Below are 14,289 nucleotides of genomic sequence, written 5' to 3'. Positions count from 1 at the left end.
AACACGTTGGTAGATGGATTGAAGAATAAAAAATGTCTGTAGGTGTGAGTGTATGAGTGAATGTGTGAGTGTGTGTTGCCCTGTGAAGGACTGGTGCCCCCTCCAGGGTCTGCTCCAGCATTGCGTCCAGTGATTCTGGGTAGGCTCCGGACCCACCGCCGCCCTGAACTGGATATGGGTTACAGACAATGAAAGAAAGAAACTCTCTGAGATGAGTGAACAGAACCAACGGATAGTGTTCTCCTCCAAGTGTGTTGAGAGTCAGGTGTTGGGTTAGTGGTAGTTGCTTCTATTCTCTCAGAAAAAGCATTTCCAAGATGTCCTTATATGGACATGAATCTGACCACAGAACAGCACAGTTTCAAAGGGCGGTACGCTGCCACCATGAGGTGAGCTGCCGGTAATGAATCTGATCAGAAACGGAAATAAACCCCCTGTGAAACGCGGGGGGTGGGTCGCTGAGAGCTGAGCTTGAAATTGAAAGGTCGTGTTTGACCTGCAGGGGTCAGACTGGTCTCGCGGCGCTGACGTCCCGAGGTTAAAGAGGATGAATGAAAGGTGTACATGAATGCGTTGGTGTTCTGAAAATGGCTCACTGGTGTTTGTCCAGTGGCAGGATGTGTCCAGATGAGGTCAGAACCCCGGCCTGGTCCGTTTAACCCAGTTCTGGACCTTCCTATGAAAGCGTAATGATCTGAAGTCACACAGAGGCCTATAAAAGCCGGGGATCACGGTTCGCACCAGACGTTGCATCCCGACTCTGTTTAAACCCTGCTGCTGTTAAACCGAACCTGGACTGTGTTTGCCATGGTGACCCAACGCCTGCTGCTGCTCACCCTCACCTGCTCCGTCTTGGTCTGGACCCTCAGCGCCGATGACTTGGTGGAGGTCCGTTCTGTGGAAGAGGAGAAAGAGCTGGTAAGAGTCTCACAGACAGTTCCTGTTTAATATTTAATCCATCTGCTGCATACTTTTTTACCCCACTTCTCCCTGTTTTTAAACACATAGGTACCACTGGTATTAGAGGATCAGACACAGCAGTGCTGCTTGAGTTTTAACCCTGTGTCCACTCAGGATGCTGTTGTCTGGTGGACTGTTCTCAGTGAGGGGTTTAAAAACTCCAGCAGCACTGCTGTGTCTGATCCACTCTACACCAGCACAACACACACTAACACACCACCACCACGTCCTGAGCGCTGAAGGACAGGGGGAAGGGGGGGTAACAAAGTATGCAGAGCAACAGATGGAGCAACAGATCGGCTGTAACACTTTTGAAAGTAAATGAAAGGTCAGTGTCAGGAGAGAAAATGCTGGAAGGTTTTGTTAAAATCAAATGTTCTTTAAATCCTGTTTTTCAGATCGATGCTCTTCAGGAGGTTCTCGAGAAACTGAGGAACAAACAAATCCCCTCCACGGAGAAGAGGCTGGGCTGGGTCTCCTCTGTGAGTCCGACAGATTCTTACTGAGATTTCCACTGAGCGATGCATCGTGACATTTACACACAGTCAAACACAGGATGGAGACACTACGTTTTTATTTGGATAGCGACAAACTATTAAAATGCATTTGTAACCTGTGTTTACTATATTCACAAATAACTAAGAATCCACAGTGATATCAGAATCATAGCAGCTTCGTAAATAATTATCAAAGGGAAACTCCACCCATTCCCCAAACTTTCTTTACAATCCTCTGGGTGAGCAGTAAAAACAGTGATGGGGAGTGTTTCAGTGCGACTCAGAGCAGGGGACAGTGGAGGTGAATGGAGCCAGACGTCCTCCTCTAAAAGCCCTTCACAGAAAGTGAGGACAGTAGACGGTGGAGGACAGTGGACGGTGGGGGACAGTGGACAGTAGACAGTGGGTGGACAGTAGACGGTGGGGGACAGTGGACAGAGGGGGACAGTAGGCAATAGTGGACAGTAGACGGTGGAGGACAGTAGACGGTGGACAGAGGGGGACAGTAGGCGGTAGTGGACAGTAGCGGACAGTAGACGGTGGAGGACAGTGGACGGTGGGGGACAGTGGACAGTAGACGGTGGGGGACAGTGGACAGAGGGGGACAGTAGGCAATAGTGGACAGTAGACGGTGGAGGACAGTAGACGGTGGGGGGACAGTGGACAGTGGGGGACAGTGGACGGTGGGGGACAGTAGATGTTGGGGGACAGTAGACGGTGGACAGAGGGGGACAGTAGGCGGTAGTGGACAGTAGCGGACAGTAGACGGTGGAGGACAGTGGACGGTGGGGGACAGTGGACAGAGGGGGACAGTAGGCGGTAGTGGACAGTAGACGGTGGAGGACAGTAGACGGTGGGGGGACAGTGGACAGTGGACGGACAGAGGGGGACAGTAGACGGTGGAGGGACAGTGGACAGTGGACGACAGTGGACAGTAGACGGTGGGGGACACAGGGCTGGTGTCTGAGTGTAGTGTGGAGAAGGGGGTGGTGTTTAAACTCAGTCCTGGTGGAGAGGGACGTACAGGACGCTGTGAGGGACACACACTGATAGAGCTGAAATGTCCACTGTCCTCCATCATCATCACTCCATAGACACTCTGTAGATGGTGGAGATTGCTGCTGGATTTGGAGAGGGAATAAAAAGCTGGGTGTGTTGAGGAAAAGGTGACGTACACATGCCATAAACCATAACATGGTCTTTGTCTGAACAACATCGTATCTGTACGGAGCAAATGGACCACTACAACGTGTCTAAAATAATTAGGACGATATTTAGATGTTAATGTGAAGGCTATGTTCAGACAGAAACAGAGAGAGATAAATACAAACGTTAATGTGTTTACACTGATGTTGTAAACTGTTTTCCTCAGTGTGAGGCCGGGGAGCAGTGCGCCGTGCGGAAAGGCGCTCGGTTCGGGAAAGTCTGCACCTGTCCTGAGGGAACCGCCTGCAGCTTCTCCGCTCTCCAGTGTTTGTGAAATGGAGGACGCTTCTCCTGTTGGAACCACTGTAGATATCTGTAACCATAAATAAATGCATTTTATACATACACCAGTCTCTCAGTGGACATCTGCTGCCGTTGGTCTGTGTGGGGCTCAGTGAAACTAAAACTGCCGGGACTCCATCACTAGATGGAGACAGAGATACGGGTTTGATGCTGAAGCAGTAGCTCAGGAGATTCCCACTCAGAACTTAAACAGGGTCAGAATTGGTGGGACATAAGCCCAAACGAGAGGTCTTCATTTATGGTGCTTTTCCAGTGTGGTACGTACTGTTTGGTTTTTCTCTCCCATTTCCCCACGCAACATCTCAAAAGCCCGTCTCTAACAGGAAAAGCGTGCTTTGGAAACAGCCGTCGTGAGTCGGATAAAAACAAACGTGATCTCTGCTGTAGCTGGAGAGTTGGTGCTGGTCGTCTGCGTTGCGTGGCGTAGAGTGACGACTCTCTCTGGACGATCAGCGCTCTGCAAGGTTTACACGCCACGGTTTAGTCCCTACTCGACTCGCTCTGAACCACGAGAGAACAGCCACTAAACAAGAACCCGGGTCCAGAACCAGGACCTGATTCACCTGGTGGAGGAGGAGAGCTGAGTAGTGTTAGAGGAAAAAAAAAAAAAAAAACACAACAAAAAGCACCCCATGTCCTGTCTGGGTGGTGCCCTCTGCAGGACGGGTGCCTGTCTTGCAGCCAAAGACACTTCTGATGAACGAATAATTAAGTGAATAAACCTTGAACAGAACCCTGAAGAGGGCCCACCGCTTCCATTAAAAATTAAATACAGCGTCCCACCTTTAACTGGCACAACAGCTTCAGGCGTTAAAGAGTATTTCAGGCAGCAGAGAGATTTAAGGTGGAATTCCAGATTGATTCAAATAAGGAGAAAGAAACTGCTTTTAATTCAACACTTGAGTAATCTACCCCCCCCCCCCACCCCCAAAATCACCTTGAAATGAAGTGACAGTTTACAGTAAACCCCTGCTGCTGAATGAAAGCAGTGCAGAAACATTCAGAACTACATCATCTTCCGTGGATGCACTGGTTTGTGACTTACAAAAACAAACAGGACCCACACTAATTTACAAATCGTTTCGTTTATTCAAAATGAGCTTCGCTTTCTTTTCCAACACGATGAAAAACACTGAAATTAAAAGGTAAAATTGGTGTCGTTCCACGTTCATAAACCAGACGTTACCTTCAGAGGATGTTCAGAGACAGACAGTACACCAGGTCCTAAATACCCAGAACAGTGGGTAAAATTTAATCATTTCATTACAATAGGCTTTGTACATTTAAGGTAAAACACACAGCTAAAGCAAACTAAAAATAATAACCATTTAAGGATTCTTTAACAAAAACGAGGAGGAGGATAAAACAAAAACAAGCCGTATCTAAACCAACAGAGCATTATTTCACGATATTCACATTTCAACTTCTCCCTCAAAAGGGAAAAACATGAAGATGCGCAAAGGATGCAGAGGGACATCTTAAACAGGAGGCGGCAAAAGCCAGAAACATCCGGACCGGAACCAAGCACTCAACGCTTTCTGGAATGTCCAAAAGGCTCCGTCAGAGAAGACGCACAGGAAGAAAACAGTCCGTTCAAACAGATACAAAAAACACCACTTTAATCGTCGAATTTGATCTTCTTTCCTTGTGGCTTTGCAAATCCTCCGCCGCCACCACCTCTGCCCCCTGAAAGAAACGAGACAAGAAAGATCAGCATTTAAACAGTTAATAAGTCACCCCTCCCCTCCATTCACCCACAAACAAGGCGGGTGATTTAGCTCCACTTCTAAAAACCTATGCACTTGATATAACTGCCCCGCCCCCTCGTCTGAGTCTGTCCAATCAAAGCACTGGACTGTTCGTCACTGCTGTGCGCTCGGGGTCGGGGTGAACAGCGAGCGGCTCATTATCATTTAAAGGAACAGGTGCTGAAAGCGGGCGTTCTGAACAGGGGCTGTTTACACAGGGGGAGAACACTGCTGTGGGGCTCGGACCAAAGCAGGTCACAGATGTTTCATTTAGAACCAGAACCGTGTCTTAATTGACTGCTAACTTCACACATGCTACAAAGCAGCAAAAGTGAGTTAGAATCTCGGCTTTACCTCTGAATCCTCCTCGTCCTCCTCCACGGTTTCCTCCTCTTCCTCCCCTGAATCCTCCTCCGCCTCCTCTACCTCCGAACCCTCCTCTGCCTCCGAACCCTCCTCTGCCTCCTCCGAATCCTCCACCTCTTCCTCCGAACCCTCCGCGGCCGCCGGAGCGTCCTCCCTCTCCCTTCGGCCGGGCGTAATCCAGCGTCACTCTGTTTCCGTCCACCTCTCCGTTGTCCATTGCCTCCTTCGCGGCTTTACAGTCCTCCTCGCTGTCGAAGTCTACGAACCCAAACCTGGAACAGAGATCACACCGGTTAGAGATGTGTTTAAAACGTTTATTCAGTGACCGGAGCAGGGCCCTCGCGTTTATACAGCACCAAATCCGATCCGTTAAATTAGATTTCTGCTGTAATTCGCGGGTATTTGCCTTAAATCTAAGTCTTTATGAACACATTTTTGCGAATATTATTTTTATAGAAGGGCACAGTACTCTTAGGTTACAGTGAGGTGTATCACATCAGACATAGGCCACTCCCACTGCAGTGGAGAGACCGGTTTAAATGAGAGTGTTGATCTACTTCTCGTGCGAATCCATGCACTGCCACAGGTGAGACAGAGAGGAGCTCATGAGAAGACAGACAGGCGTAGGATCACTTTTATAAAACTCAGCCGTGCTCTGTTTTTGACTTGGTGCTGTGGAGAAGGATCCTCCTTCAGGGTTAAGATTTGCACCTACCCTCCAATTTAAAACGGATGGAAAAATAGAGACTTGCTTAATGCCACTTATTAAATTAATGGAACAAGTCTCTGAATGTACTGTTAAATTGACACAAGTTTAAATATTTTCCACTTGTAGCGGCTCCTAGTTGGTGTCTGAGGTCTAGAGCAGAAGGTCAGTTAAGGCTGCATTTTTTAGCCTACATCAGGGGTCACAAAGAGGCGGACTGTGGTCCTGGTCCAGACGCTACCCTGACCGGACCAGTAACTAATACATTAAGCTGTTTAGAAGCGTGTGGTTCAGGTTTAGCGCTCCAGGAAACTCAGACCAATCATGTGTTTCTGTATAATCGAGGCTACTCGGCCAATCAGATCTGTGCATGACGATGAGAGCTGTGACTCCAGAGTGACAGAGGGTAGGGCTCCTACCTACGAGACTTGTGTGAGCTAAAACCAAAAACTTTAATAAGAAGGGAATGATTACGGGTTGAAATTCTCATGACGCTAAACATGGATTCTGTTTACGGACAAAGCCCCACCCTCCAGCAATAACAGCCAATCAGACCGCTGCTTATGGAAATGCAGTAAAGTCAACTGCAACTACAAGTCATTAAACTCTATCCCTTTACCCTTTAGAGGCGCCTGTTTCTTTGTCCATGGCGACTCTGGCGGCGACGGCTGTTTCGAAACAGTCCTTCAGCGTATGCTCCGTCGTCTCCTCTGACAGCCCTTTAACAAACAGGGTTTTGGTGGGACCTGCGAGAAAACAAATATTCAAAATTAAAACCAAGAAAAATCAGTGTTTCCTTCTGAAGCTTAAGAGTGCAGCTCTGAGAGAGGTCTCACCTGAAGAGCCCCTGCCTCCGCTGCCGTCTCTGCTCTGACTGTACTCCAGCCGAATGGTTCTGCCCTCCACGTCTGTGTTGTTGAAGGACTCCAGCGCATCCTTTGCATCGTCTGTGCTCTCGAACTCCACAAAGGCGAAGCTGAGAATAAAGACATGTTTCTTATTTGTTTTCCACCAGGGGGCGACCCCACACCACTTCAGGTGTGTGTACTGAATTAGTGTGTGTTCTAGTGCGTTTGTTTCAATACACAGCCGTTTTACAGAGTGTATGTACTTCCCCAAAGAGCTGCTGATGTCACTCTATGACAATGACCCAGTGATAAATGTAATTGTCTTTCACAAGAACAACAAGTAAAAAAGCCATGTAACTCACCCCTTGGGCCGACCGTTGTTCTGTGGTATTCTGATGGACACCGCCTTCTCAAACACACTCTGGAGGGTATCTTCTGTAGCACTGAATGCCAAGTTATTTACAACAAGTACTTTTCCTGCAGGAGCTCCAAAAGCTAGAGACAGAGAGAGAAAAAAAAGTGTTAGCCCCAGGCTTTTTGAACCCGAATAACCCCAGCCTGACCCCTGGACCAGATCAGTACTTGACTATCTTGAGGAACCACACGGAGTTTCAGGTGAGTGTAAGTTTTCATCCTCTCTGGTCAGGGTTCGGACATTAATACCCCAAACCCAGCTTTGAGAGCCACCTCCCGTTGAACGTGTGTGTGTTTACTGTTTAAAGTGTTCTCACATTGCCCTCGTCCTCCTTGCTGCTGGCTCTTTGCGCCGGTGTAGTCGACCATTATGGACCGTCCCTGAACGTCAGCGCCCTGCGCCTCGCCCAGCATCTGCTCTGCGATCGCCTCTGTCTTGAACTCGATGTACGCGATTCTGAACGGAAACAAAAACCATCCATTAGTCATTAAACACGGACAAACTGTTTCAAAACCTGGGGAAGCACTAGAAGGAACATGCTCCGACCAAGAGGCTCATTTCTCCAGACTTGCACTCATCGGTTAAGAACCTCAATGCCCCATTATTCAAATAAATGGTCAATTTTGGGTTTAACTGTAATTGGGTGCTTGGGATAAGACCCCAGCCCTTTGTGATCTCCTTGGCCACCAGGGTGTGGCAAGTACAACATTTAAGAGAGATATAAACATTCAGGGGCTGCAGGAATTAAAGTTGAGGCGAGTGTCTGCTGGTGTCTATCAGACTGGTCAAAAGGTCTCAGGTTAAACCTCATTTCCTCACCCTTTACTGGAGCCGTTGTGACCCATGGGTATCCTGATGTCTACCGCCTGGTCAAAGATCTCCTTCAGCTCGTCCTGGGTGATGGAGTACGGCAGGTTCTTCACAAACAGCGTCCGAGCGTCTTTCTCTGCATCAAACACAAACAACACTCAGGTCAGGCTCCAGGGGCTTTGACCAAGACATTAGTTTAGTGACGCAGAGCTGCGAAATCAGCACTTGACTATCTTTTCAGACCCACACTGTTGTTTCAGGCCGAATAAGAAAGTGTCATCACGTTTGAGCAAAAACACAACAGGGAAGTCCACTCTGTTTCTGCACAATTACATTTTTCAAAAGTCTGAAGATATGAAAAGCAGGGTTGGGGTTGAAAGGTCTCCAGGACCGGCGCATGGTTCACACCCCCCAGTGAATTGTACAGAAACACACAGTAAAGAGTGGACCTCCCTCTTAACCTTTTAAAGCATCTAAATCATCAGGACCACTCACCTTTTCTGTTTTCCTGAGAGTTCTCCTTGCTTCTTGCTCTGTCCAGTTTCAGAGGCTGGCCCATGCACTTCTTCCCGTTCAGAGCCAGAGCTTTCAGCAGCTCCTCTTCGGAGGCAAAGTCCACGTAACCGAACTTCCTGCAGACAGACAGATGATTCCATCATGAGAAATTACAACACTCAAGAAAAGTTAAAGCATTTAAAAATGACTAGATTTCTTAACCAGAGCGTCTGAACGCACTGAAACCACACACCCATCCACACATCAACCCAAACAGACTCACTTGGACCCTCCGAGCCGGACGTCCTGAATCACAAGGCTCTCCTTCTTGAAGAACTTGGCAATGGCTTCCTTGAGCTCATCAAAACCTTTGTCTGCATTCAGATTCCCCACAAAGAGACTGAAATCTGAGGAACAAAAATCTCAAGGTCAGAAGCCAGTGTCAGAGAAGGAACGCAAACAATAACAGAACTGTACCATGGGTCAGAAATGAATAAAGGTGACATCACTCGTCAGAATTAAGTCCCTTGTTGATCATCATTCACAGTAAAAAGCTTAACGCTGTGGTCAGTCCCACACTGAAGGAGTAGAAAGTCAACCACCAAAACATAAAAGGGCTTCTTGCAGGTGACAGAAGCACAAGATGTGTTTAAAAGGGTGTTAGAAAAGAGGAGAAGCCTTACTCTCTCCATCAGACTTGGGTTTCTTGGCCGGAGGTGTTCCCTTCTTTTCCTCGGCTTTCCTCTTCCCTGCCGTCACTGGAGCACCTGCAAAAGGGGGAATAGAAGCTCAGTACCGAGGAATGTTTTGGCTCAAAGTGGACAGTTTGAAAAGTGCCTTCGACTGTGTGCATTCTCTCCATTCACCAACAGAGCTGCAGCATCTCTCTGCACATCAAAACCCCGAGTCCTTTTCCTCTCCTCCCCCCGCAGCATATTTACCTTCCTCATCCTCCTCCTCATCGTCATCATCCTCCTCCTCATCATCCTCGTCGTCCTCTTCCTCCTTGGCTTTCACCATCCCAGCTTTCTTTACTGCTTTGGCGGGAGCTGGTGTGGTGTCCATCTCCTCCTCCTCTTCAGAATCTAGTGGAAAAATAAATAATGAATATAATTGGATCTTTAAATTGGGGGGGGGGGGGTGTCTTCAGTGACAATGGAGCTCAAAAAGGAGGAACAGAGCACATCAGACCACACGACTCAGCAAATAGTTTCAGTATTAAGTCCCTAAAAGGTTCATCATCTGTGCACAGAGACTCTGGACCATGTCACTGACGGGTTCTAGATTAACCCTGCGTTCACACCAGCAGCACTACTGTTTAAATAGAGGCCATGTCATTCATCAAAGGTAGATCTGATGATTACAGCCACAACATGCAGCATCAAAAGGTGCAGGAGCATTTAAAGTAGTTCATTTTAAAAAGTTTCCAATAAAAAGGGTATTGAATCAGTTTAAGCTCCGTATACAAGGGAATCAATTATGAATCTGAAGCCCCTTTAAGGTTTTAGCTTTAAGATTTTCAGGTACAAACATACACAGCTTCTCTGGGTAACATCCAGACAAGTCTCTGTGCGTTTGTGTGAAAGAGGGATCACAACCAGGCCACTAGGTGTCGTTATTACTGCAGTGGGAACACTAAAAGAAAACGTATAAACACACCATCCTCGTCATCATCATCTTCCTCCTCTGACTCCTCCTTGGCGGCGGCCTTAGCTGCAGGTTTTGCGGGTGTGGTCTTCTTTGGGGGTGGGGCTTCCTCCTCCTCTGACTCGTCTATTTCCAAACCAATCAGAATAAGAACAACCCTTTAAACTGTTGTCGTATCGCCCTCAAAGCTCCAATTTTGCTGAACAGAAGCCGGGAAAGCACTGTTCAGACTGGTTTCTCTCTTTAGTGAACATTTATTAACGCCCGTGTTATAGGAACTTCAGTTTAATGAGGTGTGTGTGGACAGGATTAAGCAGAGAAGCAGGGCACTTTATGAACGTGATGGTTACAGACAGGACTACAGCCAGAGCACTGCGGTTAGGAACAAGACACATGCATATGGAAGGGACTAAAAGCACCAGAGAAACACAATTAGGTGAAAGAGGGAAGGCAGGCGATTAAAACTCAGGAGTGAAGCCAGAGAAGCACACGACCCCAAAACAGAGTCACGCACAAAAGAAAGTGTGACAGATCCAGAAATTAAGAATCATTTCGGACCTTCATCATCATCGTCCTCATCTGACTCTTCTGCCGGGGCAGCTTTTGTCTGTGGTGTAGCTTTGGCGGGTGTAGCCTTAGCTGGAGTAGCTTTAGCAGGCGTAGCTTTAGCTGAAGCGGCTTTAGCAGGTGTGGCAGCTTTCTTTGGAGCAGGAGGTTCCTCCTCTGTAGAATCAAACAAGCACATTTACAGCAAAATGTAATTAGGATGGCACCTATTTTTTGGGGCGGGGCCGATACAATAACTGATAAGAAAATTGGAGAAGCCAACACTGATTATTTTTATCACTGGCTGTCTCAGGACAAGCCTTTTCTTCTGCATTCATACATCTGTTTTAATTGTAGGTCAATTAAATGATATAACGGTTTCTAGAAGGTGCTGTGAGTGCAGCACTTCATTGAGAACACAGCAAAGCAGCTTCGAGCAAGTAATAATTGTTCCATCATGTTTTAATAATTATCTATTTATATATTCAATATAAAGAGCTCCTGCACCTGCCGTGTGTGTTTACACCGCTCTGTGTGCGTGTACCGAGTGTCTCTGATATTTCAAAACCCAACAACAAATGGAGGTTGGTCAGAGACAGCTCTAATCACAGTCTGTTCTCTGCACAAACTGGAAGACGTCTACAGAGCAGAGATAACTCCACTATAAAAAAATGATCTTGGACATTTTTACGAGGGCTGAGCATCTGCAGTTTAAACGTTACATACCAGACTCTTCATCCTCATCGTCTTCATCACTGTCCTCTTCTTCTGCAGGGGTCGCCTTCTTGGCTGGGGTTGCTTTCGCTGGTGTGGCTGCTTTAGGTGGTGCTTCCTCTTCTAAAGTCGGGAAAACAGTTCCAGACGTTATTGGACACCAGACTCTCTACTGAGATGCGTTCACAAGGCCGCTCTGGACGAAGTGTACGAGTGTAGTGTAAATATTAAACACCAAAAGTGGGCTAGAGCGGTGTAAAGCTGTGCTCCTCTGAGTGACCCTCCATGCGTGAATTTATCATTTTCATTAAATGATGTTAACATCGTACCATTCCACAACAAATTTATAAAAACTAATATTCAAGAGGCACCCACCAGACTCATCATCATCATCATCGTCGTCATCATCTTCCTCTTCGCTCTCTTCCTTGGCAACGACTTTTCCGTTTTTCACTGCCTTCGCCGGTGTGGGCTTCTTAGCCACAGCTTTGGGGGGTGGTGCCTGAATAAAGAGGAACGTGTCACTGCAGTCGTCGCTTCTCCGTTAACGTTAATAAGAAATATACACAAAAGGAAAGTATCCCTCAAACGGAGCCTCACCTCTTCCTCCTCCTCATCGCTGTCATCCTCTTCACTGGACTCCTCGACCTCTTTAGGAGGCGGAGGGGCTTTTTTCTTGGGGGGCACTTCGCTTTTCGCCGCCTGTAAACATTCAGAGATCATTAATAACGCACCCGCTCCTGTGTTCAAAAGCTGGAGCTTTCAATGAGCATATGAACTATAAATCACATCCCATAATATTACACTTCAGATAAATCACTGACTCTGATTGGTCTGTCCCTGAGAGAGAAGTTTAACACTGGGGCCCCTGTGATTTAAAAGCTGAACTTGAAAGTGTGTGTGTGGGAGGGGAGGGACCCAGACCTATGCAATAGACCACATCCATATTGTGGGGTGCCTCGCTGTAGATATTTCACATTACGGCAGCTCTTAACACGGTTAATGAGATTATAAAAAACTAACCCCAGGACATTCTCAGCAAACTAGAACCTACCTCATTTGACCTAGAACCACTGCCAGAGCTTCAAACGCAGAAACTAAGCACCTAAAACTGTGGAACCCTCTTAAAAGGAAAGTGATCCATACACTATTTCTTCAACGAATATCTTAATAAAAGAATGTTGTACAGCTCTATCACACCTCGGCTAATGTTCGCACGTATTTACTCTTTAAATATGAACCCAATCCCGTGCTGGTTGTTCTGTATAAAACAAACTCTACGTAAATCATTCCGTAAACACGTTGTAAAACTGTGTCACGTCCCCGGGCCACGTGTGACGAGGTCGAGCCCACGTGGGGCGCAGCTGCGGCCTCGTGCTAACGCTAACGACGCTAAGCTAACCACCACACTAACGAAGGCCTCTGTTAGCCGGCTGTGCTAACGCCGACACGATAAACACACGTTTCTCACCCGAACTGTCCGTTCCGCGCTACACTGAGCCACACACACAAAAGAACGTAGTTTTCGACCTGGTTTATGTTAGAGACAATAAATAACCACAAGTTATAAGGTAAACAAAAACAATAATAAACAATCACCCGGAACATGCTACGGCTAATGCTAACAGCGCTGCTCAGCCCACGTTTAGTAGACGCACTACTGCACGTTACCCACAGTAGACTCTTAATAATGCATTAAATCTTTTAAACGAGAGTCATTTGGCGCTACTGCTTTCTTAAAATAAGCAAAACTACAAAAAACAATCGAATAACCGAACCATGAAGATTCGAACCTGAATTCGGTTTTAGAGCTCAACCGGAGGAGGCCTTAAAACCTCCATTTTAAAACTCTGCGCTCATTTTAATTCACACCGACACTAGAAACGCAGACGTATCACAATTAAAACGTTTTGTTTAAAAAAAAGCCTTTAAAATATGAGCTGCTTTACTGTGGAAAATAATTCTAATATTAAAAAAAAGACATTAGAGCAGCATTTAAAAAAAAAAACAATTTTACAATAAAAAATTACCTTCGCAAGCTTCACCATGGCTGAGCGCTGCTTCGGAATAACACGAAAACCTTAAGTTAAACGTTGTAAAGTTGGATTTTGTGGAGTTCTTCTTCCCACGTGTTGGACTCTGCAGTCGGTTCTGCTGCTCAGCACTGAGACTGAAAACCAACACTCCGCCGCTTTTCTGCAGCGCGGGATTTACAAACACACCCGTATTCTGGCACGAGTCCCGCCTCTCCTGTGCTACGATTGGCTTAGAGTTCAAGCCCCGTGTGGCATATTGACGATATGAGCCAATCAGAGGCGTAAGAGGGCGGGACTTGTCCGAGAACGGGTAGAAATCTATCAACCCTCCCCCAACTGATACAGGGAACACTGTAAAACAGTGTGCTCTCGACATAATAAACACTACGTGGCCAAATGTTTGTGGACATTTGCTCTGTTTCCTCTCGTATCTGGTGGATAACAGTCTATACCCTTTTGGGAAGATTTATGGAACATTGCTGTAAGGATTTGATAGCATTCAGCCACAAATATTAAATGAGGTCAGGTACAGGTACAGGAACCATCCAGAGTGCAAAACTATTGCAAGACACCCCCCAGGTGGTCCACATCCCTCATTATTATGGCTCATTTGCCACATGAGGACCACATCGCTTCTGGACCGTTTGCAATGGACAGCACAGCCATGTCTTTGCCAGAAATGTGCTGGGTCTGGGACGCTTTTGTTTTTCTGTTGCAATATACAGCACTAAAAAACAGCCAGCATTATCTTATCTCTGCCAACGTTTAAGTGCCCTTTGATTTAGAAATGTGCTTTTCAAAATACCAGTAAGATACACTTCCAACTAAGAATAACCATTATGACTCTGCTCAGTTAATGTCAATGTCAATGTGACTCTGATTACATTCATCAACACTCAAACAACTCAAAACTAAAATAATAGGCTGAAAGGCATGTTCATGCACCGCTGTGAAACTTACTGAAAAGCAGAGGTGGGATGAGGAGCCAGAAA

The 14,289-nt window shown here is 46.7% G+C and overlaps 2 protein-coding genes and 2 non-coding genes across 5 annotated transcripts; 1 reads left to right on the top strand and 3 right to left on the bottom strand.

The window, feature by feature from the left end:
• The first annotated feature begins 807 nt into the window (after positions 1 to 807).
• cart1 (cocaine- and amphetamine-regulated transcript 1) lies at positions 808 to 2,937 on the top strand. Its single transcript, XM_066648295.1, has 3 exons — positions 808 to 918; positions 1,359 to 1,442; positions 2,830 to 2,937. Exons 1-3 carry the CDS (start codon positions 808 to 810, stop codon positions 2,935 to 2,937), a joined length of 303 nt encoding a protein of 100 aa, XP_066504392.1.
• A 1,093-nt stretch (positions 2,938 to 4,030) lies between these two features.
• On the bottom strand, positions 4,031 to 13,447 carry ncl (nucleolin). Of its 2 annotated transcripts, XM_066647806.1 has the most exons (17): positions 13,292 to 13,447; positions 11,862 to 11,963; positions 11,637 to 11,763; positions 11,274 to 11,384; positions 10,560 to 10,724; positions 10,014 to 10,127; positions 9,296 to 9,439; positions 9,038 to 9,121; positions 8,638 to 8,761; positions 8,355 to 8,491; positions 7,869 to 7,995; positions 7,366 to 7,505; positions 6,997 to 7,129; positions 6,623 to 6,762; positions 6,406 to 6,532; positions 5,069 to 5,352; positions 4,032 to 4,652 (listed from the first exon to the last, which is right to left on the bottom strand). In XM_066647806.1, exons 1-17 carry the CDS (start codon positions 13,307 to 13,309, stop codon positions 4,585 to 4,587), a joined length of 2,145 nt encoding a protein of 714 aa, XP_066503903.1. In that variant the 5' UTR covers positions 13,310 to 13,447; the 3' UTR covers positions 4,032 to 4,584. The 2 variants fall into 2 exon arrangements, with proteins under 2 accessions (XP_066503904.1, XP_066503903.1); XM_066647807.1 differs by lacking the exon at positions 10,560 to 10,724 and having other exon boundaries at positions 4,031 to 4,652.
• LOC136672496 (small nucleolar RNA SNORA75) lies at positions 5,565 to 5,695 on the bottom strand. The gene has a single exon (XR_010795875.1). It is a non-coding gene; the product is annotated as a small nucleolar RNA SNORA75 (small nucleolar RNA).
• On the bottom strand, positions 9,535 to 9,603 carry LOC136672497 (small nucleolar RNA SNORD82). The gene has a single exon (XR_010795876.1). It is a non-coding gene; the product is annotated as a small nucleolar RNA SNORD82 (small nucleolar RNA).
• Positions 13,448 to 14,289: the final 842 nt, after the last annotated feature.

The sequence above is a fragment of the Hoplias malabaricus genome, chromosome 16 (genome assembly GCF_029633855.1).
Source record: "Hoplias malabaricus isolate fHopMal1 chromosome 16, fHopMal1.hap1, whole genome shotgun sequence".
NCBI lineage: Eukaryota > Metazoa > Chordata > Actinopteri > Characiformes > Erythrinidae > Hoplias > Hoplias malabaricus.
This window is presented reverse-complemented; position numbering and strand designations above follow the sequence as displayed.

Excerpts from the sequence above, each read along its gene's own strand:
- cart1 (XM_066648295.1), top strand. The coding sequence starts at position 808 with ATGGTGACCCAACGCCTGCTGCTGCTCACCCTCACCTGCTCCGTCTTG. Across the intron at positions 919-1,358 it reads TGGAAGAGGAGAAAGAGCTG|ATCGATGCTCTTCAGGAGGT; the intron begins GTAAGAGTCTCA and ends CCTGTTTTTCAG. Across the intron at positions 1,443-2,829 it reads GGCTGGGCTGGGTCTCCTCT|TGTGAGGCCGGGGAGCAGTG; the intron begins GTGAGTCCGACA and ends TGTTTTCCTCAG.
- ncl (XM_066647806.1), bottom strand. Across the intron at positions 7,996-8,354 it reads CTCTCAGGAAAACAGAAAAG|AGAAAGACGCTCGGACGCTG; the intron begins GTGAGTGGTCCT and ends TGTTTGATGCAG. Across the intron at positions 7,130-7,365 it reads GCAAGGAGGACGAGGGCAAT|CTTTTGGAGCTCCTGCAGGA; the intron begins GTGAGAACACTT and ends CTCTGTCTCTAG.